The 27,122-nt window shown below is 43.6% G+C and overlaps 1 protein-coding gene across 1 annotated transcript in view; it reads right to left on the reverse strand.

Annotated features, from left to right (window-relative positions):
* Positions 1 to 27,122, reverse strand: part of LOC129811654 (latent-transforming growth factor beta-binding protein 2-like) — a 149,552-nt gene that overhangs the window by 116,528 nt on the left and 5,902 nt on the right. Inside the window, exons 2-3 of the mRNA XM_055863125.1 lie at positions 23,669 to 23,742; positions 4,728 to 5,004 (exon numbers count right to left, since the gene is read on the reverse strand). Of these exons, the coding sequence (XP_055719100.1) occupies positions 4,728 to 5,004; positions 23,669 to 23,742 (351 nt within the window). The remainder of the gene's footprint in view (positions 1 to 4,727; positions 5,005 to 23,668; positions 23,743 to 27,122) is intronic.

Below are 27,122 nucleotides of genomic sequence, written 5' to 3' on the forward strand. Positions count from 1 at the left end.
TTTATTACTTACGTTGTATAACTGACTCCAGGTCATCTATAAGTCTCTGCTAGGTAAAGCACCGCCTTATCTCAGCTCACTGGTCTCCATAGCAACACCCGCCCGTATGATGCGCTCCAGCAGCTATATTTCACTGGTCATCCCCAATGCCAACACCTCTTTTGGCCGCTTTTCCTTCCGGTTCTTTGCTGCCAATGACTGGAACGAATTGCAAAAGTCAGTGAAGCTGGAGACTTATATCTCCCTCACTATGTTAAGGCGTTCCTCCTCCTCTCCATTTTCGGAAAAGGAGGAGTATTGAGGGAACCAAGGCGCAGCGAAGTTTGAACACATAATGATTTATTAAATAAACAAAATAGACAAAGACGAAAACGAACTATACTGGATATAACTAACAAAATAACAAAACGATGTAGACAGACCTGAACAAACGAACTTACATATACACGAAGCACGCTGACACAGGAACAGACTACATAAACCGAAACGAAACGAACAACCGAAACAATCCCGTATGGTGTAAGACATAACACAGACACAGGAGACAACCACCCACAAACAAACAGTGTGAATGCCCTACCTAAATATGACTCTTGATTAGAGGAAAATGCAAACCACCTGCCTCTAATCAAGAGCCATACCAGGCAAACCAAAACCAACATAGAAACGAATAACATAGACTGCCCACCCAAAACACATGCCCTGACCATAAACACATAAAAACAACATAAAACAGGTCAGGACTGTTACAGTACCCCCCCCTCAAGATGCGCACGCCGGACGCACAAGCACAAAGTCCAGGGGAGGGTCCGGGTGGGCAGTTGACCACGGTGGTGGTTCCGGCTCAGGACGCTGTCCCCTTACCACCTTAGTCACTCCCCTCTTCTGTCTACCCCTTCTAATGACCACCCTAAAACCACTTTCCCCTAAATAAACGGCCAACACCGGAACAAGGGGCAGCACCGGGACAAGGGGCAGCACCGGGACAAGGGGCAGCACCGGAACAAGGGGCAGCACCGGAACAAGGGGCAGCACCAGGATAAGGGGCAGCACCAGGACAAGGGGCAGCACCGGGACAAGGGGCAGCACCGGGACAAGGGGCAGCACCGGGACAAGGGGCAGCACCGGGACAAGGGGCAGCACCGGGACAAGGGGCAACACCGGGACAAGGGGCAGATCCCGGTTGAAGGACTCTGGCAGGTCCTGTTTGGACGGCTCTGGCAGGTCCATGCTGGCTGACGGCTCTCGACGCTCATGGCAGACTGACGGCTCTCTACGCTCATGGCAGACTGACGGCTCTCTACGCTCATGGCAGGCTGACGGCTCTCGACGCTCATGGCAGGCTGACGGCTCTCGACGCTCATGGCAGGCTGACGGCTCTCGACGCTCATGGCAGGCTGACGGCTCTCGACGCTCATGGCAGGCTGACGGCTCTCGACGCTCATGGCGCTCTGACGGCTCTGGCTGCTCATGGCTCTCTGACGGCTCTGGCTGCTCATGGCTCTCTGACGGCTCTGGCTGCTCATGGCTCTCTGACGGCTCTGGCTGCTCATGGCTCACTGACGGCTCTGGCTGCTCATGGCTCACTGACGGCTCTGGCTGCTCATGGCTCGCTGACGGCTCTGGCTGCTCATGGCTCGCTGGCGGCTCTGGCAGATCCTGTCTGGTTGGCGGCTCTGGCAGATCCTGTCTGGTTGGCGGCTCTGGCAGATCCCGTCTGGTTGGCGGCTCTGGCAGATCCTGTCTGGTTGGCGGCTCTGGCAGATCCTGTCTGGCGGGCGGCTCTAGCGGCTCCTGTCTGGCTGACGGCTCTAGCGGCTCCTGTCTGGCCGACGGCTCTGTAGGCTCATGGCAGACGGGCGGCTTTGCAGGCTCATGGCAGACGGGCGGCTTTGCAGGCTCCTGGCAGACGGATGGCTCAGATGGCGCTGGGGAGACGGATGGCTCAGATGGCGCTAGGGAGACGGATGGCTCAGATGGCGCTGGGGAGACGGATGGCTCAGATGGCGCTGGGGAGACGGATGGCTCAGATGGCGCTGGGGAGACGGATGGCTCTGGCCGGATATGGCGCACTGTAGACCTGGTGCGTGGTGCCGGAACTGGAGGCACCGTGCTAATGACAAGCACCTTCCTACTAGTGCGGGGAGCAGGGACAGGGCACACTGTATTCTCAAAGCCTACTCTATCCCTGATGCGTGGTACCGGCACTGGTGACGCCGGGCTGAGGACAAGCACATCAGGATTAGTAGGGGGAGAATATACAGTGTGTACAGGGCTCTGGAGACGCACTGGTAGCTTAGTGCGTGGGCCCGGAACTGGAGGCACCGGGCTAAATACACGCACCACAGGGAGAGTGCGTGGAGGAGGAACAGGGCTCAGGATACGCACTGGTAGCCTAGTGCATAGTGTAGACACTGTAGGTACTAGGCTGGGGCGGGGAGGTGGTGCCGGAAATACCGGACCGTGGAGGCGTACTGGCACTCTTGAGCATTGAACCTGCCCAACCTTACCTGGTTGAATGCTCCCGGTTGCCCGACCAGTGCGGGGAGGTGGAATAACCCGCACCGGCCTATGTAGGCGAACCGGGGAAACCATGCGTAAGGCAGGTGCCATGTATGCCGGCCCGAGGAGACGCACTGGAGACCAGACGCGTTGAGCCGGCCTCATGACACCTGGCTCAATGCCCAATCTAGCCCTCCCAGTGCGGGGAGGTGGAATAACCCGCACCGGGCTATGCACTCGTACAGGAGACACCGTGCGCTCTACTGCGTAACACGGCGCCTGCCCGTACTCCCGCTCTCCACGGTAAGCCCGGGAAGTGGGCGCAGGTCTCCTACCTGCCCTTGGCCCACTACCCTTTAGCCTCCCCCCAAGAAATTTTTGGGAGTTACTCACGGGCTTTTTCGGCTTCCGTGCCAGACGCGTTCCCTCATAGCTCCGGTTCCTCTCTCCGGTAGCCTCTGCTCTCCGCAGTGCCTCCAGCTGTTCCCATGGGAGGCGATCTCTACCAGCTAGGATCTCCTCCCATGTGTAGACACCCTTTCCATCCAACACATCGTCCCATGTCCATTGCTCCTTCTTTTCCTGTCCCTTTCTCCTTTGACTCCGCTGCTTGGCTCTGGGTTGGTGGGTGGTTCTGTTAAGGCGTTCCTCCTCCTCTCCATTTTCGGAAAAGGAGGAGTATTGAGGGAACCAAGGCGCAGCGAAGTTTGAACACATAATGATTTATTAAATAAACAAAATAGACAAAGACGAAAACGAACTATACTGGATATAACTAACAAAATAACAAAACGATGTAGACAGACCTGAACAAACGAACTTACATATACACGAAGCACGCTGACACAGGAACAGACTACATAAACCGAAACGAAACGAACAACCGAAACAATCCCGTATGGTGTAAGACATAACACAGACACAGGAGACAACCACCCACAAACAAACAGTGTGAATGCCCTACCTAAATATGACTCTTGATTAGAGGAAAATGCAAACCACCTGCCTCTAATCAAGAGCCATACCAGGCAAACCAAAACCAACATAGAAACGAATAACATAGACTGCCCACCCAAAACACATGCCCTGACCATAAACACATAAAAACAACATAAAACAGGTCAGGACTGTTACACACTAACTATAAGCATCAGCTGTCAGAGTAGCTTACTGATCACAGCCCATCTGTAAATAGTCCACCCAATTACCTCATCCCATATTGTTATTTTTTTTGCTATTTGCACACCAGTATCTCTACTTGCACATCATCATCTGCACATCTATCACTCCAGTGTTAATGCTAAATTATAATTATTTTGCCACTATGGCCTATTTATTGCCTTACCTCCCTAATCTTACTACATTTGCACACACTGTGTATAGATTGTTCTATTGTGTTATCGACTGTACGTTTGTCTATCTCATGTGTAACTCTGTGTTGTTGTTTTTGTCACACTGCTTTTCTTTATCTTGGTCAGGTCGCAGTTGTAAATGAGAACTTGTTCTCAACTGGCCTACCTGGTTAAATAAAGGTGAAATAAATAAAATAAAAAATAAACTATGCATTGTTGGTTTAGAGCTCGTAAAGTAACCATTTCATGGTAAGGATTACACCTGTGTCATGTCTGCTCCTGCTCCTGCTCCTCCCCTCCGGTGTACGATGTCGCCAGAGTACTAACCACAGGTCCTAGGATTCATCATTACACACACCTGGCACTCCTCATTACGCGCACCTGTTAATCATTATGATTCACACCTGGACTCCATTACCTTCATAATTTCCTCCCCTTCATATGTCACTCTCCCATGTTCACTCACCAGTCGGTATTGTTCTTGTGTAGCGGTGGTCTGCCTTAAGTTAGTGGCGTGTTCTTGGTTTTATTCAAATGTTTTACCTGCTTCCGCCCCATCATTACAACCTGTTGCATTTGGCGCAAATTGTATTTTATTTGATTTAAAAGGGTTATTTGGCTGCTCCCCATAGGAGAACCCTTTGAACAACCTTTTTTGGTTCCAGATAGAACCCTTTCCAGAGAGTTCTACATGGAACCCAAAAGGGTTCCCCTATGGGGACAACCGAAGAACCCTTTTTCTAAGAGTGTAGCTGTGTTGGGAAAACAAATTGTTCCTCCAGCTAAACAGAGAAAAATAAGGTCAGTGAGTAACCATCTATAAATGTCTAAATACTCCATCAGGAAGAAGGTACAGTGCAATGATGGACTTACACAGGCTGGAGAGACTGTCTGGTGGTCTCAGGTCTGGGGGTCTGGGCCCTAGGGCTGGGATTGTCTATGGCCTGCCTCTCTGTGGGTTTCCTCCTGGGCTGCTCCCTCTGGAAGGGGTTGGTGCCTGGCTGGATGCGCCTCAGGGACCCTCCGGTGTGGATGTACACCTGCTCTGGGGCAGCCTCCTCGCAGTGGGCCCCCTGGAACCCAGAGCGGCACACACAGGTGTGGGGCCTGCTGCAGGAGCCGCGATTCTGGCAGGGGGGCTGGCAGTCGGCTGCAGGGGGCAGAGATAGAGAGATGGAGGCAGATCTTTAATGGTGTCATGTTAGAACATGTGGCCTTTCACATAAAAGAGCATCTCCAGACATGGCCTACATTATCTCAGCGCTAGCCGGCATTACTTTAAGTGATTCAATCAAGGGTCAATTAGTTGTGTGTCCATGCCGTTGCTTTTACTCTGGTTTCCTTATAGTACAAAGCCTGGAGGGAATGTCATGTTCAATTTCACCTGAGCCCAAGACAGCTCTGTTAAGTCTAAATGTATGTGATCTCTTACATTTAACCCATTTCTCACTAAGGTAAGAGTCACTTCAGCTCCTTGGCTGTGCTTAATGCTGCTGGTGCTCCAATGATCAGCAGTTTTCCTAGAAATTCCTTTGGTCACTGATTCCAAATCTAATGTGTGCTGTTACAGTTATAAAGACAAACAGCTTAAAAAGGTAATTAAAAGAGCACATAAAAAAATTGTGAATGCAAAACTAGATTCCACAGACCGGCTTGGAGCCTAACTGGAATCTGTCTGTAAATGCCTCACACTTCATATATGGTATGGCTTGTGCAGAATATTTCTATATTTAAAAAAAACTAAACCAAATCTGAGGGGATGTGTTTTCCTTGTCTGGTCAAAGATTGATGTATAAACAATACTTATCAATTGTCTGCAAATACAGCAATCGTTGAGGTAATTTCATGGTTATGACAAAACAATCTGCACACGTCCAAATCTAGGCCCTCCCTGCACCTCACTCTGGCTACTTGAACACTATTCTTAGACCTGTGGCATGCGATTCAAAGCAAACAACCTTTCCATCTTGTGACACAAATGTATGTACTGGATAGCACTGTAGAATTGATGACATTGTTCTCAAACACTAAATCAGGTTGCTACCATCTGGTGGCTAAAGCAAACTGCAGTGCTCTGTCAACAGTGGTGGAATGCTATTGACACAGATGCCGTGCCACTGACAGATCGCAGGCAGGAAAGCTTCCACTGCTTTTGGCACTGTGAGGAGAGCTGGTAGCTAAGGGCCCCACTGGCTGCATGGTCTACCTGCTGTAGGCTTCCTGTTTTAGCAATATGATGCCATTCAGACATGGGGACCAGTTTGTCTGGTGTGAGAGAATGGACCTACTAGGTGTCCTCTATGGCATGAGGATGACCGAGTCCTTGGCTGCCACACCAAGGAACATGATTATTCAACTTTTTGAATTGGGTGGTTCGAGCTCTGAATGCTGATAGGCTGACAGCCGTGGTATATCAGACCATATACCACGGGTATGACAAAACATTTAATTTTACTGTTTTAATTATTATTATTGCTCACAGCTTGGCTTCAGTCTTTTGTTCTCTCACTCTCTCTAATTGTATCCGAACAATATACCTAAAATTGCCACCACATGGTTTTGAATTCAGCACAACTTTCTCACAACATGATGTATGCTAATTGAGAGTATGCAATACAAACAGTCAATCATCGCAACATGATGACAAAAGGGAACAAATTGGGAATTAAATAATAGTCCCTGACCATATTCCTGTGGTTTATGGTGAAGTCTATTCTATTTAAACCCACACATTTGCTAGAGCATTAGTTTAAACTGCTTTGGGGAAAATCCAGCCCTTTCTGATGAAGTATACTACACATTCAGTCAGGGAAATGTAACTTGGTATGTGATCTGAGTTCTCTAGTACACTATGGGATAAAATAAGAAATGCTTTGTCTCTATTTGGCAAAGAGTTAAATATATCATCCACTAACCAGACTTGAGGCTGGCCTGTTGCCACCGTCGTGTCCATAGTCTGTTCAACCTCAAAGATTACAAGGGTTTGAGGGAGAGTTCAGTAAATGAGCGACCCACCCTTCCCATTCCACCCCTCCCAACCACCACACCCACTCTGACACCGTGCCATCTGAATTGGAACAAATATGTATACTAATTTATCAATTTGTGTAACTGGCCAAGAAAATTGCCTAATTGTACAGTTGATATACATCACAGTCTGTGTATGTGACCCTGAATACATGACCCTCTTCAGCTCTGTCGCCCAACAGCAGTCATTAAAGTGACACAATGTGGCACCAAACATGCATTCCATTAATTGACAATGGGCTTGGCTGAGCAGTGGGCACTGACCTTGGCCCTTTTGACTCTTACTAGAGTTCCACACAAGCCTGGCTGCTGCAGTGTCACTGTCTGTTTCTCTTCCCTTGGTCTGTCCTGCTGCATGGGGCTGGCATGCCTGCCTGCCTGGCTGTTGAACACTTTGTCACGGTAATTGCTGTCGTGGAGATTTTTCTTGCACATCATTAAAACTAATTGCCTCACATTCCATCTATTTCACAAATATGTGGTTTAATTATTGCATTGGGGAATATTAATAAATACAAATTTTCTTTGAAACACTAACAGAAGTTGCGAAACATATTCCTGGCAGGGTCATTGTTGTGCTTAATTATGACTGAGACTGAATGAGCAATTTAAAGAGACAGATTCCAGAGCCAGTCATCTGAAAAGTGCATAAACGTGGACATTACTGGACCTGGTCATTCAATGGAAGCATATACTCCAAGTCTCCATGCAAGCAGATACTGCCCATTAATCACAGCTCTACTTTGTGAGCTCAGTTCAAACATGTAACTGTATGAATGTGAAATTCAGTTCAAGTTCCTTAAAACCAATCTCCAGTCCAAGTTCTGTCCTTAAAACCAATCTCCAGTCCAAGTTATTTGAGGGCAGTTTTAAGGAATGGAGAGGGAGGGATGTCAGGGGGATAACAGTCCTGAACAAATCCATGACAGCTGAGGTCTACTGCTGAATCCCTACTTTCCAAACAACATTCACTCTGTGGCCAAAGTAATCCTGTAAAACACACCATAAAAACCATTCTAAAAAAGCAGGCATATACAGTATTTGAAGATATTGTATTGTATGAGTTCTTGATTGATTTAGTGGTAAATTGTGTATATTAAAATAAGACAGGACCTTTATAGCATTCAAATAGCATTCATAGTTCCCACAGCACAGCAGGCCTGAATTACCTATGAAGGCCCTGTGTGGGACGGAGAGAAGATTGAGGTAGGCAGCAGCCCCTATCCACTAGTGATGGGAGAAGAAATGGATATAGTTACAGATCGGGATATAATTTGACAATATATCACAATATAATTTCTGTCAGTATTGTAATATAATTTTTGCGCTAGACAGCTGTACCTTCGCCAAAACTCCAGTATTCTTCCTTTTATAGGTTGTTCTCCATCTTCTTTTTAAATTGTGAGACAACATGTTTTAGCACTATTATTCCCATGACTGATCAAATCTAATTTTCTTATGGCTCTCTCTTGTCCCTCTGCAACAATATGTTTGGAAGATCGAATTGCAGTAAAATCACCGTATTCTTATCAGCAGACTCAACAGCCTTGGTTTCTCTAATGACTGCCTTGCCTGGTTCACCAACTACTTCTCAGAGTTCAGTGTGTCAAATCGAAGGGCCTGTTGTCCGGAACTCTGGCAGTCTCTATGGGGGTGCCACAGAGTTCAATTCTAGGGCAGACTCTTTTCTCTGTATATTTCAATGATGTCGCTCTTGCTGCGGGTGATTCTTTGATCCACCTCTACGTAGACAACACCATTCTGTATACATCTGGCCCTTCTTCCTTCTTTGGACACTGTGTTAAAAAACCTCCAAACGAGCTTCAATGCCATACAACACTCCTTCTGTGGCCTCCAACTGCTCTTAAATGCTAGCAAAACGAAATGCATGCTCTTCAACCGATCGCTGCCTGCACCCGCCCACCCGACTAGCATCACTACTCTGGATGGTTCTGACTTACAATATGTGGACAACTATAAATACCTAGGTGTCTGGCTAGACTGTAAACTCTCCTTCCAGACTCACATTAAGCATCTCCAATCCAAAGTTAAATCTAGAATCGGCTTGCTATTTCGCAACAAAGCCTCCTTCACTCATGCTGCCAAACATACCCTCATAAAACTGACTACCCTACCGATCCTCGACATCGGCGATGTCATTTACAAAATAACCTCCAAAACTCTACTCAGCAAATTGGATGCAGTCTATCACATATACTACTCACCACTGCGAACTGTATGCTCTCGTTGGCTGGTCCTCGCTACATATTCATCACCAAACCCACTGGCTCCAGGTCATCTATAAGTCCTTGCTAGGTAAAGCCCCGCCTTATCTCAGCTCACTGGTCACCATAGCAGCACCCACCCGTAGCACGCACTCCAGCAGGTATATTTCACTGATCATCCCCAAAGCCAACACCTAATTTGGCCATCTTTCCTTACAGTTCTCTGCTGCCAATGACGGGACCGAATTGCAAAAATCACTGAAGTTGGAGACTTATATCTCCTTCACTAACTTTAAGCGTCAGCTGTCAGAGCAGCTTACCGATCGCTGCAGCTGTAAACAGCCCATCTGTAAATAGCCCATCCAATCAAATATCTACCTCATCCCCATATTTGTTTTTGTTTTTGTGCTCTTTTGCACACCAGTATTTATACTTGCACATCCTCATCTGCACATATATCACTCCAGTGTAAATTGCTAAATTGTAATTACTTCGCCACTATTGACCTATTTATTGCCTTACCTCCTTACTTTATTTGCACACACTATATACAGGTTATTAAATTGTGTTATTGACTGTAAGTTTGTTTATCCCATGTGTAACTCTGTGTTGCTGTTTTTGTCGCACTGCTTTGCTTTATCTTGGCCAGGTCGCAGTTGTAAATGAGAACTTGTTCTCAACTGGCCTACCTGGTTAATTAAATAAAGGTAATATAAAAAATTAAAAAGCGCAGTATCGAATTGCAATACATATAGAATTGTGAGAATCGCAATACATATTGTATCAACACCTAAGCATCGTTATAATATCGTATCGTGAGGTCCCTAGCAATTCCCAGTCCTTCTATTCACTGCATGGGGCCGGGCTCTCGTTTCCAACAGAGTGCATGTCTTCAGGCCATTACTATTTGCTGCAGATTTGCCCCCTCTCTCCACCTCACAAACTTTTACAATCCTCTCTCTCTGCCCAGGAAATTTGAAACTCAAACACATAAAAGTCTCAAATGTATCTCACAGGTCAACAATACTACCTCCGCTAACTTGATATTGGTGCTTTTTGAAAATTATATAAATAATGACAGCGGAATCGTGATAATCTTGGGGAACCCCTCAATATACGGTTGGAGGAAATGATGTGCCATTCAGAACATTAGGGCCAAGGAGCCATTCAACAAATTAGGATTCAGGCTCACTTTGTAGAGAATACAAATAACTAAAGAGCTCACCACCAAAGGCCCTTTCAAAATATATGGAAAAATATCTGTTCAAAGTTAAGAATGGAAACATGCTAAACTCTGGAAGACTGAGCCATGTGTGTGATATCAGAGAGAAGTCCTAACACTAACACGTGGCCCTCACTTTACCACTCTCTCTCACCTTCTACATTACAACAACAACCTGCTCCCAGGAGGTTTTATTAAAGCACATTTTCATCATCATTTACGTTAGACTGACTAAGGAAAGGACTCTTGTATTTTGCTACTGAATGGATGTCTTTTAAAATAATTAAACGGTAGGCCAGGCTCTGGGAGGTGAAATCGTTTCTATTGAAGGGTAAGAACCAGAGATCGGACAGAAGCCATTTATAGGTTAAGTGTTATGGATTCTGGGATCGGCTAGATATATTGCCACTTGTAGTATATGTGGAAAGTATATATGTACTACAAGTGGAAAGAACCATGTCTAAAATGTTTCCTAACAAATAAGTAACACTGCAGAATTGTCTCAGCAGAATTGTGATACACTGGTATTTGAGCACCCCTGATATTGATCAGATTATGTATGTTATTCAATAGCACAGGTTATATTGTTTTCAAAAGTGAGCATTTGCACATTTCAGTACCATCATTTAACATCCCTAAGAAGCATTTCAGAGTTTGTCACTGTCCATTGCCCAATATATCATCCAAAAACAGAAGTGATGAATCATCCCTCTCACCCACCACTATCTAGCAGCCTAATCATTACCAGCCGAAGTGAGGGAGCTCAGGTCAGGACTGACTGATGACTGGTCCTTTGTGGTAGTTCTGTGGTCCTTTGTGGTAGTTCTGTGGTCCTTTGTGGTAGTTCTGTGGTCCTTTGTGGTAGTTCTGTGTTCCTTTGTGGTAGTTCTGTGGTCCTTTGTGGTAGTTCTGTGGTCCTTTGTGGTAGTTCTGTGGTCCTTTGTGGTAGTTCTGTGGTCCTTTGTGGTAGTTCTGTGGTACTTTGTGGTAGTTCTGTGGTACTTTGTGGTAGTTCTGTGGTACTTTGTGGTAGTTCTGTGGTCCTTTGTGGTAGTTCTGTGGTCCTTTGTGGTAGTTCTGTGGTCCTTTGTGGTAGTTCTGTGGTCCTTTGTGGTAGTTCTGTGGTACTTTGTGGTAGTTCTGTGGTCCTTTGTGGTAGTTCTGTGGTCCTTTGTGGTAGTTCTGTGGTACTTTGTGGTAGTTCTGTGGTACTTTGTGGTATTTCTGTGGTCCTTTGTGGTAGTTCTGTGGTCCTTTGTGGTAGTTCTGTGGTACTTTGTGGTAGTTCTGTGGTACTTTGTGGTAGTTCTGTGGTCCTTTGTGGTAGTTCTGTGGTACTTTGTGGTAGTTCTGTGGTACTTTGTGGTAGTTCTGTGGTCCTTTGTGGTAGTTCTGTGGTACTTTGTGGTAGTTCTGTGGTCCTTTGTGGTAGTTCTGTGGTCCTTTGTGGTAGTTCTGTGGTCCTTTGTGGTAGTTCTGTGGTCCTTTGTGGTAGTTCTGTGGTCCTTTGTGGTAGTTCTGTGGTCCTTTGTGGTAGTTCTGTGGTACTTTGTGGTAGTTCTGTGGTACTTTGTGCTCTTTTCCCTTTATGGTAAATCCTTAAGGGGTAATCTTTCAGAAAATGGAGGTGCCCTTTCCATATCTTTTCACTTTTTTTGTCACATTGCAGTTTTTCAACCTAATACAGAAGTTAGGGAATTCACTCTCTCTCCAACCACATCAAGTTGTCTGGGGGGTTTAGTTAACCTGAGGTTGACCCATGACATTGTGTACATTACCTTTAGCCACACTATGTCTCTTCGCCGCACCCCACAGACTCCCTCCTTCAGCCTATAACAAGCAATGTACTGGGGGATATCTAGGGGTGTGTGCCCACTACAGTACGTGTAATTTAAGAATGTGAGACGTGGTCACCAAAACCCACAAACTCCATTCTCCTGGGGATAACATCACAACGGTTTCCATACGGCCATGGAGCCGGAGGGAGCATGATATATGATAGGCTATGTGTTGTTCTGACTAAACTGTGGCATGCAGGAGAGTGTAAGGCTATCACAAATTATGTGAAATAGATAAAAGTTACTTACGTGAAATTCATGACAGACACATGAAAAAAGTCATCACAAAATGTTGTATACTGTGCATTTAAATCACAGATAAAGACATTAGGTTACTTAAGACAGAAACAATAGGAAGAAGGTTTGTCGGGGAGGATGTGTAGGCGTATAACGCGAAGGTCTAGCAACCCAAATGTTGTGTGTTCAAATGACATGATAGACAACTTTGAAACTACTTACTACTTATTAACTACTTAGCATGGTAGCTAACCCTAACCTTAAAACCCTTTAACTACTTAGCTAGCATGTTACCTAACTCTAACCCTTATCGTAACCCCTACTCCTAACCTTAACCCCTAGCCTAGCTAACATTAGTCACCTAGCTAACTTTAGCCACGACAAATTGGAATTTGTGTTGAAGAAATTGTGTACTGGACACAAATGCGTTATGAAACAGAAAACCACGTGGTGTCACGAATTTCAAATAAGTAATTTGTGTTTATTTCACAATAAACTGTGATAGTGTGTTGGGGGGACGCAGAGGTGGGGATGGTTTTTTGTTTGGTGTTATGTATGTAAATGAATATGTGTTCTCAGTCAACTTACTTGGTAAAATAAGGGTTAAATAAATCAATAAAAAAGCAGTCTTGCAGTTCTCTAGTCTCTCCAGTTAAGAGATTTCTGACAGATCCACTCTCTGCATCATGACACCAGTTACATCACACACAAAGAAACAGAAACAGCTAAATGTAATTGAAGAATGTATTACACTGGTCAGACTTCCTATGGCTGGAGCAGTGTAGCAGCGCTCAACTCCCCTCTCTAGTGGCCCTACATCAACAGAGGCTCGCCAACCACAACCAATGTGTAAACAGAAAAACAACCCTTTCACCTCCTCATCCACACAAAAACAACTATATGGAGAGACAGTGCGGTAACTCATTCTAGCTATGTTGAGGTCCATAATAACTCATTCTAGCTATGTTGAGGTCCATAATAACTCATTCTAGCTATGTTGTGGTCCATGGTAACTCATTCTAGCTATGTTGAGGTCCATAATAACTCATTCTAGCTATGTTGTGGCCCATGGTAACTCATTCTAGCTATGTTGAGGTCCATAATAACTCATTCTATCTATGTTGTGGTCCATAATAACTCATTCTAGCTATGTTGTGGCCCATGGTAACTCATTCTAGCTATGTTGAGGTCCATAATAACTCATTCTAGCTATGTTGAGGTCCATAATAACTCATTCTAGCTATGTTGTGGTCCATGGTAACTCATTCTAGCTATGTTGAGGTCCATAATAACTCATTCTAGCTATGTTGAGGTCCATAATAACTCATTCTAGCTATGTTGAGGTCCATAATAACTCATTCTAGCTATGTTGTGGTCAATTGTAACTCATTCTAGCTATGTTGTGGTCCATAATAACTCATTCTAGCTATGTTGTGGTCCATAATAACTCATTGTAGCTATGTTGTGGTCCATGGTAACTCATTCTAGCTATGTTGTGGTCCATAATAACTCATTGTAGCTATGTTGTGGTCCATAATAACTCATTCTAGCTATGTTGTGGTCCATAATAACTCATTGTAGCTATGTTGTGGTCAATTGTAACTCATTCTAGCTATGTTGTGGTCCATAATAACTCATTCTAGCTATGTTGTGGTCCATAATAACTCATTCTAGCTATGTTGTGGTCCATAATAACTCATTGTAGCTATGTTGTGGTCCATTGTAACTCATTCTAGCTATGTTGTGGTCCATAATAACTCATTCTAGCTATGTTGTGGTCCATGGTAACTCATTCTAGCTATGTTGTGGTCCATAATAACTCATTCTAGCTATGTTGTGGTTCATGGTAACTCATTCTAGCTATGTTGTGGTCCATGTAACTCATTCTAGCTATGTTGTGGTCCATGGTAGCAATTAGAAAAACATATGGCCAGAGGAGGCCCAAAAAGAACCTGATTGCCACCTGATTGCCACACAGACAGCAGCTGGTGAGGAGAAGGCAGGACTCCTGGTTTGGGAAGAGTAATGTAAAGTGTCCAGTGTGTGGGTAATGATAGGGCTGTGTGAGCATGGTGTGTGTATTGATTACAGGATCTGTCTAATGGCCCATAAAGCCATCCAGACTGCCAGGGAGAGTTATGCCCCTGAACTGTGAACTGTGCAACTCTCTGCTAATCCGCAATGTGCCTGTAAAGCAGAGTTGGCCTACACGGCTGTCTGTGTAGCAATTATTTCACCCCTGACTGAACAACATCACCAGAGAGGCCAGTGGCTTAAAGACAAGCCACATTTCTAGGCAGATTTGATCAACGTCCCCTATATACATAAACTGAGTATGCTCTCTCCTTTCGAAGAGATTTCAGGCTAAACTCTATGTGTGTGTGATGCTAGATGACAATACATATAAACCACATTTTCGACAGTATATTGGCCTGATATCTCTTCCATACAGCTAATGCATTTAGCAGTGTATGCTCTTCAAACAATTGAATGGAACATTAAAAAAATTCCCCCCAACAAAAACTCATACAGGTGACTTGGCTGACAAGCCAATGGTTTTGATAAGGATGAGCAACTGGCCCACAGACATGGAGGCAAAGGAACACTGTCAGATTCAATGATAGGCTTGAATATGCAGTGGTTGAATGCAAAGACAGACTTCATGCTAAAACATATTTTGAACTGTTGCAATGCATGCCTTGTATCTGGAGCACAATCATCTATTTAGTCCGAAAAAAGCACCACTAATACAAGCCAAAACATTTTTTCATCTATAATACCCAACATGACTGTGAAGCTCTTTATGTGAAGGTACTCTTTACAAAACGCTCACACATGTATGTCCTTGATACTTTACTGTACCAGCTTGTGGACACATGTTGATGTGAGAGGAACATATATTAAAAGTGGACTCTGTTTCACACCAAGGCTTTATGACAGGTCCCCAATGACAGCTTCATGACAGGTCCCCAATGACAGCTTCATGACAGGTCCCCAATGAGAGATCCAGGCAGGTATGTGGTTTCAGTAGGATGGTTGTAAACCACTGGGGTTTAGTGTTGTAAGAGAAGACACTGTGGGAGAGCACGTACAACATGTACACTACAGCCAGCCGTCTATTTTACAACATGGACCGAAAGAACTCAATCAGTTAAACAAATTACTCTTACAAGAACTGACAGGTAAATTAACCCAATTTCACATATATTATATTCATCTGTGAAATGTGACTATTTTCCCCAATTGAACAGTTTTCAACCCCACGACTCATACATACAGCATATGTACAGTACATAGGCATATGTTATGAGGTAACGACAAAGTATGTCATTCTGAGCATGGGCAGCACAGCACAGCCTGACGCAAAATATATATAATTCCCAACGGTGTCTCCAAATCTAAGTGCACTGGAAGGCTTTAATCTAGCCCTAACAGCAGTGAGCATATGATGGAATTAAAGAAACATTCCACATGTGAGAATTTTATGTTTGGAAAGAGGCAGAGAAATAGCAAGGAATGGGTGAATGAAAGAGACCGAGGCAGACTTTCTGCATGAAGAGTTATTTTAGGGTTGGATGGGGCCTTGAGCAGCACAGCAGGCCAAAGAAAGCTGGAAGGAAAATCAAAAAGAACCTCCTTTCTACTGCATTTCACTCTGTCAATCACCGGCTACTTAAGAGGCTGAGAACAACGTTATTTATTTTCTTGAATGATGCACCTTTCATCTGCCCTCTCAAAGACAGCTAAGGATTTAAATCAAGAGGCAATGCTATGCCTTTCATGGTGGGGCCATTCTTTCATGGCTGATTATACTTGTTGAATGATGAAATAATTAAATACATACCATGCACTATTTTGTCTTTACTATAGTAGGTACAGTAAGTATGACTGCAGAAATAGCTTACTGGATCGATAAGTCTTTGTGCCATGACACTGGGTAAACTCAGTGTGCTGGGGTGAGATGGTCAGGAGGACACAGTGTGCACGGTGGGGACTCTCTCTCCTGTGAGAGGCATTCTGCATTCTGTCCTAAATTGTGGGGAGGAGAATCCATTTCAAACCCAATGACACTGATGCATAGTGACCCGGGCGGTGTAGATGCTAAGGGCTAGCCCTGTCTCTATGGCCGGTGGAAGTCCATGTTTTCATCACCACGTGCCATAATCAGTATGTAAACACCTGTTGGTCAGGATTTAAATTGCAACTTTGATAGGAATAAAGGAATAGGAATAAACCTCCTTACCAACCAGAAATAAACACTACTAATAGATGAGAGCTGAATGCTCAGTTGGCTCAGATCAACTTTGTGTAATACTGTAGCCCAGATAATGTTCACTGTGAGATAATCTTACTTTCAATACCACAGGTCCATAGATTAGAGTGAGATATCTAAGTGAAGCATGAGTAGAACAGGAAAGCGACTATTTCTATCTACTGAATTATAAATACTGGATTCCAATTCTGGTACAGTAGTGACAATAAATCAGAAAGATAAATGTCTTTCCATCTAACAAGGTGACCTTTTATTTCCACCTCCTTTGATTTAATTTGGAGGGTTTGCTATTTTGGAAACAGGTTACTGTGGCTGTTTACGATACAAAGCAAAGGAATTCCACTAATCCGATGTTCAGCCTCTCTTTTTCTGGCAATAATTGTTTATCAAGATGGACTGCATTCCCACTGCTTACCATTCCTGGTTCATTTCATGAATTACTGGTTTGCTGGGGAAGTATTAATTCATGCTTTGATTTTAAAACTGTGAATTGTGATCGTAAATTAATATTGGCCACTGACTAAGTTCATTTCTAAACCCGGTTCTGGCAAAAGGAGGAACCTGCACTTATTTTTTATCATGGAAAAAAATGTGTGGAGCAGTATTAGGGCTTTACAGTACAACTTGCTCTCTGGGACTGAGGCTTCTTTTTGTAACGAGAACTGAGGATAACCCCCAAACCAGATGCACCATTTCGGTCCTGTGGGGTGTAGCTAGGCTAAATGCTGATTCTAAAAAAAATATGAATATAAATGGGCCATTTTTCTATGGCCATTGGCCACAGTTACATCACGCTTCACTTTATGGCTTCTGTCAATCCAAGCAGAAATACCCAAAGAGCTATATGTCTTATGAAAGCTATCATCTGGATCAGACCACGGTCAGATCTGACCATGCTGACAAAAGCGTCAAACATGAACTTCAAAGCCTGATTAGAATGTATACTGAACAAAAATATAAATACAACCTGGAACAACTTCAAAGATTTTACTGAGTTACATTTCATATAAGGAAATCAGTCAATTGAAATAAATTCATTAGGCCCTTATCTATGGATTTCACATGACTGGGCAGGGGTGCAGCCATGATAATTGTCTGCCAGGCCTAGCCAACCCCCCCCCCCCCCCCAGACGATCCCACATGTGAAGAAGCTGGAGGACCTGGGCTCAGGACACGTGGTCTGCGGTTGTGAGGCTTGTTGGACATACTGCCAAATAATTTTCCCCCCTCATCAATCTACACACAATACACCATGATGACAAAGCAAAAATAAGTTATTTGACATTCTTGCAAATGTATAAAAAACAATTCACGGGAAATATCACATTTACATAAGTATTCAGACCCTTTATTTAGTACCTTGTTGAAGCACCTTTGGCAGCGATTACAGCATCGCGTCTTCTTGGGTATGACGCTACAAGCTTGGCACACCTGTATTTGGCACATCTCCCATTCTTCTCTGCAGATCCTCTCAAGCTCTGTCAGGTTTGATGGGGAGCGTCGCTGCACAGCTATTTAAATGTCTCTCCAGAGATGATCGGGTTCAAGTCCGGGCTCTGATTGGCCACTTAAGGACATTCAGAGACTTGTCCCGAAGCCACTCCTGAGTTGTCTTGGCTGTTTGCTTAGGATCGTTGTCCTTTCGGAAGTTTAACCTTTGCCCCAGTCTGAGGCCCTGAGCGCTCTGGAGCAGGTTTTCATCAAGGGTCTCTCTGTACTTTGCGCCGTTCATCTTTACCATGGTCCTGACTGGTCTCCCAGTCCCTGCCACTGAAAAACATCCCCACAGCATGATACTGCCCCCACCATGCCTCACCGTAGGGATGGTGCCAGGTTTCCTCCAGATGTGACGCTTGGCATTCAGGCTAAAGAGTTCAATCTTGGTTTCATCAGACAAGACAATCTTGTTTTTCATGGTCTGAGAGGCCTTTAGGTGCTATTTGGCAAACTCCAAGTGGACTGTCATGTGCCTTTTACTGAGGAGTGGCTTCCGTCTGGCCACTCTACCATAAAGGCCTGATTGGTGGAGTGCTGCAGAGATGGTTGTCCTTCTGGAAGGTTCTCCCATCTCCACAGAGGAACTCGGGAGCTTTGTCAGAGTGACCATTGGGTTCTTGGACACCTCCCTGACCAAGGCCCTTCTCCCCCTGATTGCTCAGTTTGTTCGGACGCCCAGCTCTAGGAAGAGTCTTGGTGGTTCCAAACGTCTTACATTTAAGAATGATGGAGGCCACTGTGTTCGTGCGGACCTTCAAAGCTGCAGATATTTTTTGTTACCCTTCCCCAGATCTGTGACTCGGCACAATCCTGTCTCGGAGCTCTACGGACAATTAATTCGACCTCATGGCTTGGTTTTTGCTCTGACATGCACTGTCAACTGTGGGACCTTATAAAGACAGGTGTGTGCCTTTCCAAATCATGTCCAATCGATTGAATTTACCACAGGTGGACTCCAATCAAGTTATAAAAACATCTCAAGGATGATCAATGGAAACAGGATGCACCTGAGCTCAATTTCGAGTCTCATAGCAAAGGGTCTGAATACTTATGTAAATAAGATATTTTTGTTTTTTATTTTTAATAAATGTGCAAAAATTACTAAAAACCTGTTTTCACTTTGTCATTATGGGGTATTGTGTGCAGATTGCGATTATCTTTCAACATTTTAGAATAAGGCTGTAACATAACAAAATGTGGAAAAAGTCAAGGGGTCTGAATACTTCCCGACTGCACTGTATATATTTCTTGTTCTTGCTTATATATATTACATAGCGCCAAACTCTTTTAGACAGATGCAACTTACTAAGCAACACAACATATAAAGAACAACTGTGTTAACCATCCATCCTTCTACAACAACACAGAGACAGAATCAGGATCTTATTGGAAGAATCTGGGACAAGAGCCCATGTTGGACCAAACACACAACAGGACAAGAACTCTTAAAACAATTTTAATCCATATCTAGATCCCCCACCAGACTAGGATGACCACATATGCCGCAGTCCCGCATTCAAATTGTAACGATCGTCGCGGGCTGAAGGAGAGGAGGACCAAAGTGCAGCGTGGTACCTATCCATAATTACTTTTAATCAAGATGAATACACGAACAAAAACAACAAAAGGACCAACGAACAGTTCTGACAGGTGCAACAACACTAACCAGAAAATAACCACCCACAACTCAAAGTGGGAAAACAGGCTACCTAAGTTTGGCTCTCAATCAGAGACGACGATAGACAGCTGCCTCTGAGAACCATACCAGGCCAAACACATAGAAATAGTAAACCTAGACCTACAACATAGAATACCCACCCACATCACACCCTGAACAAACTAAAAATAGAAACATACAAAGTAATCTACGGTCAGGGCGTGACACAAATAATCATGTCCCACATTTTATATAGAAATTAAAACACCACTAATTTACAACAACAAAAATAGATTTGTTCAGTATTTCTGTCAGATTTCTAATTTATTTGATGAGAATTGACATTCTAACCTGTCTCTTTAGCAGTCATGTTGCGCTTTTGACAATACAGTGGGGCAAAAAAGTATTTAGTCAGCCCCCAATTGTGCAAGTTCTCCCACTTAAAAAGATGAGAGAGGCCTGTAATTTTCATCATAGGTACACTTCAACTATGACAGACAAAATGAGAAAAATAAATCCAGAAAATCACATTGTAGGATTTTTTATGAATTTATTTGCAAATTATGGTGGAAAATAAGTATTTGGTCACCGACAAACAAGCAAGATTTCTGGCTCTCACAGACCTGTAACTTCTTCTTTAAGAGGCTCCTCTGTCCAATGGGGTCATTGTCCATTTGGAAGACCCATTTGCGACCAAGCTTTAACTTCCTGACTGATGGCTTGAGATGTTGCTTCAATATATCCACATATTTCTCCTTCCTCCTGATGCCATCTATTTTGCGAAGTGCACCAGTCCCTCCTGCAGAAAAGCACCCCCACAACATTATGCTGCCACCCCCGTGCTTCACGGTTAGGATGGTGTTCTTCGGCTTGCAAGCCTCCCCCTTTTTCCTCCAAACATAACGATGGTCATTATGGCCAAACTGTTCTATTTTGTTTCATCAGATCAGAGGACATTTCCCCAAAAAGTACGATCTTTGTCCCCATGTGCATTTGCAAACCATAGATGGGCCTTTTTGTGGCGGTTTTGGAGCAGTTGCGTCTTTCTTGCTGAGCGGCCTTTCAGGTTATGTTGATATAGGACTCGTTTTACTGTGGATATAGATACTTTTGTACCTGTTTCCTCCAGCATCTTCACACGGTCCTTTGCTGTTGTTCTGGGATTGATTTGCACTTTTCGCACCAAAGTACGTTCATCTCTAGGAGACAGAACGCGTCTCCTTCCTGAGCGGTATGACGGCTGTGCGGTCCCATGATGTTTATACTTGCGTGCTATTGTTTGTACAGATGAACGTGGTACCTTCAGGCGTTTGGAAATTGCTCCCAAGGATGAACCAGACTTGTTGAGGTCAACAATTTTTTTTCTGCGGTCTTGGCTGATTTCTTTTTGCTTGACATCATGGGAAAATCAAGAGGCACTGAGTTTGAAGGTAGGCCTTAAAATACATCCACAGGTACACCTCCAATTGACTCAAATTATGTCAATTAGCCTATCAGCAGCTTCTAAAGCCGTGACATAATTTTTGCGAATTTTCCAAGCTGTTTAAAGGCACGGTCAACTTAGTGTATGTAAACTTCTGACCCACTGAAATTGTGATACTGAAATTGTGATACAGTGAATTATAAGTGAAATAATCTGTCTGTAAACAATTGTTGGAAAAATGACTTGTGTCATGCACAAAGTAGATATCCTAACCGACTTGCCAAAACTGTAGTTTGTTAACAAGACATTTGTGGAGTGGTTGAAAAACTTGTTTTAATGACTCCAACCTAACACAGAACCAAAACCGTGTGTGTGTGTGTGCCATCGTGCGCTATTGTGCATAAATTCATTTTGTCCCCCTACACCAAACGCGCGCGCATGAGACGCGAGAGGTGTAGTCAGGGTATAAGTGTATGTAAGCTTCCGACTTCAACTGTATTATTATTTGTTGCACTGACTCTCTTGCACAGGCTCCATGTACAGTCACTGGACTCTAACCACACACTCACACATACTACACTGACACTCCAACACACACACTGACACACACACACGCATATTGACACCACAGACATTCATTCACATTCCTTCACACTCTTCACACAAGTGTATGTAAACTTCCGACTTCAACTGTACATCACCAAAAAACCCAGACCTTTTATAAACATAACATTTCAAAATCCTTGTCGACATTCTAACTGGACAACTAACATGCTAACTCCTGCCATATACAGTGGTTGCTGTAACTGCAACCTGATTCAACAAGCATGTATTGTTGAGAAACCACAACAAGACACCAAATTCACAGTCCCAAATCCGCTTTCCCAGGTGAAACTTACCACTTCAAATTCTTCACATAGAATTTTCTCGGCGTGGCTCAGTGAGGATATGTTTTTACTTATTGCCCAGACATGTTTGTTCCTTTTCTTTCCCCCATGGTTAGTTAAAATGTTTTCTCATGCGGCCGCCCCCAACTACTGCTGCCCTGTTAGGGTCTGCAGTAACACACTACGAGAATGTGATAGTTAGTGAGGGGTTTCCACCACCACGGTGGAGGTTCTCCATTAAGGGGGGTCCATGGGCTTGTGTTAGCACCAGGCCAGAGCCCGACCCGGGGTCGTGGTGTGGGGTTCACTACACAGCTGATAGTACCCTACCCTCCAGCCACACCTGGGTGAGGGCCAAACTACTAACAGATACCAGATGGTAGTGGGATGGAGACCTTGCCTTCGTAGATGGTCTACAGTACTGTGTTTAACATGAATGGTTTAGAAGGGACTTGTTACTTTCTAGAAGGTGAATCTGCTTCAACCTAAGTAATTGACAACTCTGTAAGTGTGCCTTTGGCTGGCTTGAGAAAAAGAGGCAGAACCAGAGGTGGGAGAGAGGGATAATTAGGAGGCTGGCTAATGAGCTTGCTGTGTAATCGGATGAGGTGACTTTATTGACTGACTTGATAGGCAAACAACATCAGCTTCTGTAGCGTAGGACAGTGTATTGGGTGTGTGTGTACTGCTGTCTAGTCTTTGTGGGAACTGTTTCAGCCTAGAAATGCAGGTTGTGAGGGTTTCACATTCTGTGCTTGTAAAGCTTAAAGATAACTCTTTATGAAACAGCATCTTCTATAAATCCTGATATTTCAGTCTGCAACATGATGACAGACAAAAATAAAAGGAAAAACATTTTCAAAATGTTTTGGTAGGCTGTAGAAAAGCCTTGATAATATTTGCAACCAGGAGCTGGTTTGTAGATCACAATCCTCTCTCAACAAAAGAGATTATTTAAGGCTGCTGCCCCCTACTAGGAAGCATACAGAGCACTTAACAACCCACAGAACAGTAAAAAGGCAAATGTCAAGAATGTTACAATGAAAAGCTCGGTAACACTTGTAAGCTGTTAAAATTCTGCCGAAATTGTGTTTTAAAAAGTGGGCAATTATTCACTCACCCCCAGTATCTGCCATTGACTTTTATATGGCAGTTAAGATATCCAATATTTCTGTGGTAAAAATAGTGCAGTTACACCCAAAATGAAGTGCTTGCGTCCAACAGAGCGAGCCAAATGCTAAGCACCGGTCATTTCCATGTTAAAACTCTACATGATAGAGCATGCAAATCTACATGAATAACATGACCATGGAGGGAATATTGACACACTCGTAATACCACCTGCCACTATATTCTTGCACAGTTGGTAGGCATTGGATTTGGTGTGTTTCATACGCAGGGCCAAGCCTGAGAATGAGCAGTTAACAACTTGAGACATGTTTGAGAGAGATGATCACGAGACAGTCATGCCAAAGGATCCAGATTATCATTAATAATTGTTTACCTAAGGGCAGATATGAATACTTACGCTTTATACAGCGGTTGGTCCCAGAAGCCACAGCCCATCCAGAGCAGCACTGGTGACCTCCACATACATTAGGCCTGCAGAGAGAGAGACAGAAATGGGATATGTAATATATACTGTACGTAATGTTTAAAATGGACTGGCATGCAGGAAGTACAGTACCCCACAATTCATAATTCATAAGGGAAATGGTTTGAATGTTCATGGTCTCAAACCATAACATTCCTATCTGAGATTTAATTCTGACCCCACTATAGTTCCACATCCCTTAATGTGGTTGGCCTATTGAAGGAGCACCTTAGAGATTCGAACATAATTGCATTTGATGCAATAACATTTTCAGGCAAAGCATGAAACTCTATCTATGAGTGTAGAGCCACACACCACTCTCTCTCTGTGTTGCATAGAGTCTAGAGTGAAAACAAATACGTGGTTATCTGAGCCCAGGAGGGAAGAGGAGAAACAGGAAAAGCATTACATAAATCTCCAGGCAAACTGTAATAACTGGGTTATTTACATACTTTAATCAGTAACAACAGCACTGGCCAATTTTTACAGGGAAATACACGAAAAGCCACCACACCACAAGAGCAACTCCAGGGCAAATTCGAAACCTAAAACAATAGTGCTTGCATAAATCGACCTCCCATCATCTTGCCACAAGATATTAATGGCAGTTTGCTGAGTGATTGTATGACTTATGCAGATACGGTACGATATCTGGTCTGAGTCAGGAGATGACTAGTAAACTGTTAGAGTGTAAACACAGGGATACAGTAGGACTGTCTGCCTTCTGTTAACATCACCTGGTCAGACAGCTGTTGCTTTTCTAGTTTGAGAGTTCTTTAGATGGTGGATGGATGGATGACTCTCTGTGTAGACAAACACTGGATGGTGACCAGTAACTCTTTTGCACATTTAATGATGAACTGACCACATTCACAAACATGCATCAAGTCAACTGTTCTCCTTTGACAATTAATACACATCTGACCAATCAGATTTTAGCAAAGTAGTTGCTAGGAAGGTAATTAATTACCTTTACCTTTTCAAGAACTACACAATACTTAGAAAACAATACCTCCCATAAAATAGTCCTACATTTTTATAAAGATAAATTATGAATATGAACCACACAAAACAGACCAGGTCTGTGGGGATGTTGATGCTTATATGCAGGGCTCTACGCTGACAGTTTTTAGAAGGAGCACATGTGTGCCTAAGTTGAAAAATGCAGGCGCAATCAAAGAAAAAAGAAAAAATATTTGAGGTATTAAAGCTACAATTCTTTATTTTTCTAGGCGCACTGGTGCTCCTAAATTAAAATTCCAGGGTGCACAGCGAAATATTTAGGCGCATATGCGAGTAAAATGGTCGCACTGTAGAGCCCTGATATGGATGGATCATTCCTGATAGCCTCATGGAGAGTACACTAGCATGGTAAAAGTATTCCAAGCTCTTCATAGCGAAACCATTCATAAAAGCTATATAAATATCAATGATGTCATATTTGCACTCGTCATGACCCATTTCATGCAGCCAGGTTGAGCAGTTTTCTGAGTTGGAGCAGTCAGCGGTCTTCCTGACAGACTTTGCTGGAGACGACATGACAGGTACACCGTATGAAACTCCCTCTCCCCGAGGGCTCACCAGAAACCAGATGGTGAGTAAGGAGAGAGCGGGAATTCCAAGAGTAAATGTGTCATGCAGACACACGCTCTCTAACGACCAGCAGAGGATTCATTTCAAGCTAATGAATCAGAAAGAGGTGAAAAAAAATTGAATTACCACGGGGTAATGCCTCTGAAGATTTATGGCACCTTAACTGTTACACCCCCTTAAACTCACAGTGCCCTATTCAATCAAACTAGTAACTAGGTTTCTGGATAAACAAATAATAACACTCTTTCTGTCAGGGGCACAACTTTGGTTTTAGAAGTGGGGGGGTCATAATATTATTTTTTATTTTTTTATCCAGTGGGATAAACACTTAAACAGCCTACCCGATCACTCGGAGGCGTCCGCATGGTCCTAAAGCACACCGGTGCATCGTTTTGTATCACATTCAAATGATAAAACCGTGGGGGACAAAATTGCAATTTCAGAATGTGTGGGGGGGGGGGGGGGGGGCATGCCCCGTCCCCAGTGAAAGTTGCGCACCTGCTGTTTGTGCAGTGAAAAAGCATGTTTACAGCCACATGGATTGGAATTAATTTTTTATTCACATTTTGTAACATTGGCTTGCTGAGTACATGAATCCAAACGTGCATTCTTAAAGCACAATAAATAAGATGTTTTTGGTTATAAAGTATGATGGAATCAAGCCCATAGTGTTGTGTTGACGTGAGTGCTTCATACGCTGCTTTCAGTTACAGTAAAAGAGACATTGGTGCTGAATAGAGGTCGACCGATTATGATTTTTCAACGCCGATACCGATTATTGGAGGACCCAAAAAAGCCGATACCGATTAATCGGACGATTTTTAAAATGTATTTGTAATAATGACAATTACAGCAATACTGAATGAACACTTATTTTAACTTAATATAATATATCAATAAAATCAATTTAGCCTCAAATAAATAATGAAACATGTTCAATTTGGTTTAAATAATGCAAAAACAATGTGTTGGAGAAGAAAGTAAAAGTGCAATATGTGCCATGTAAGAAAGCTAACGTTTAAGTTCCTTGCTCAGAACATGAGAACATATGAAAGCTGGTGGTTCCTTTTAACATGAGTCTTCAATATTCCCAGGTAAGAAGTTTTAGGTTGTAGTTATTATAGGAATTATAGGACTATTTCTCTCTATACGATTTGTATTTCATATACCTTTGACTATTGGATGTTCTTATAGGTACTTTAGTATTGCCAGTGTAACAGTATAGCTTCTGTCCCTCTCCTCGCTCCTACCTGGGCTCGAACCAGGAACACATCGACAACAGCCACCCTCGAAGCAGCGTTACCCATGCAGAGCAAGGGGAACAACTACTACAAGTCTCAGAGCGAGTGATGTTTGAAATGCTATTAGCGTGCACCCCGCTAACTAGCTAGCCATTTCACATCGGTTACACCAGCCTAATCTCGGGAGTTGATAGGCTTGAAGTCATAAACAACGCAATGCTTGAAGCATTGCGAAGAGCTGCTGGCAAAACGCGCGAAAGTGCTGTTTGAATGAATGCTTACGAGCCTGCTGCTGCCTACCACCGCTCAGTCAGACTGCTCTATCAAATCATAGACTTAATTATAACATAATAACACACAGAAATACGAGCCTTACGTCATTAATATGGTCGAATCAGGAAACTATCATCTCGAAAACAAAACGTTTATTCTTTCAGTGAAATACGTAACCGTTCCGTATTTTATCTAACGAGTGGCATCCATAAGTCTAAATATTCCTGTTACATTGCACGACCTTCAATGTTATGTCATAATTACGTAAAATTCTGGCAAAT

Source organism: Salvelinus fontinalis, chromosome 15 (genome assembly GCF_029448725.1).
Source record: "Salvelinus fontinalis isolate EN_2023a chromosome 15, ASM2944872v1, whole genome shotgun sequence".
Lineage (NCBI taxonomy): Eukaryota > Metazoa > Chordata > Actinopteri > Salmoniformes > Salmonidae > Salvelinus > Salvelinus fontinalis.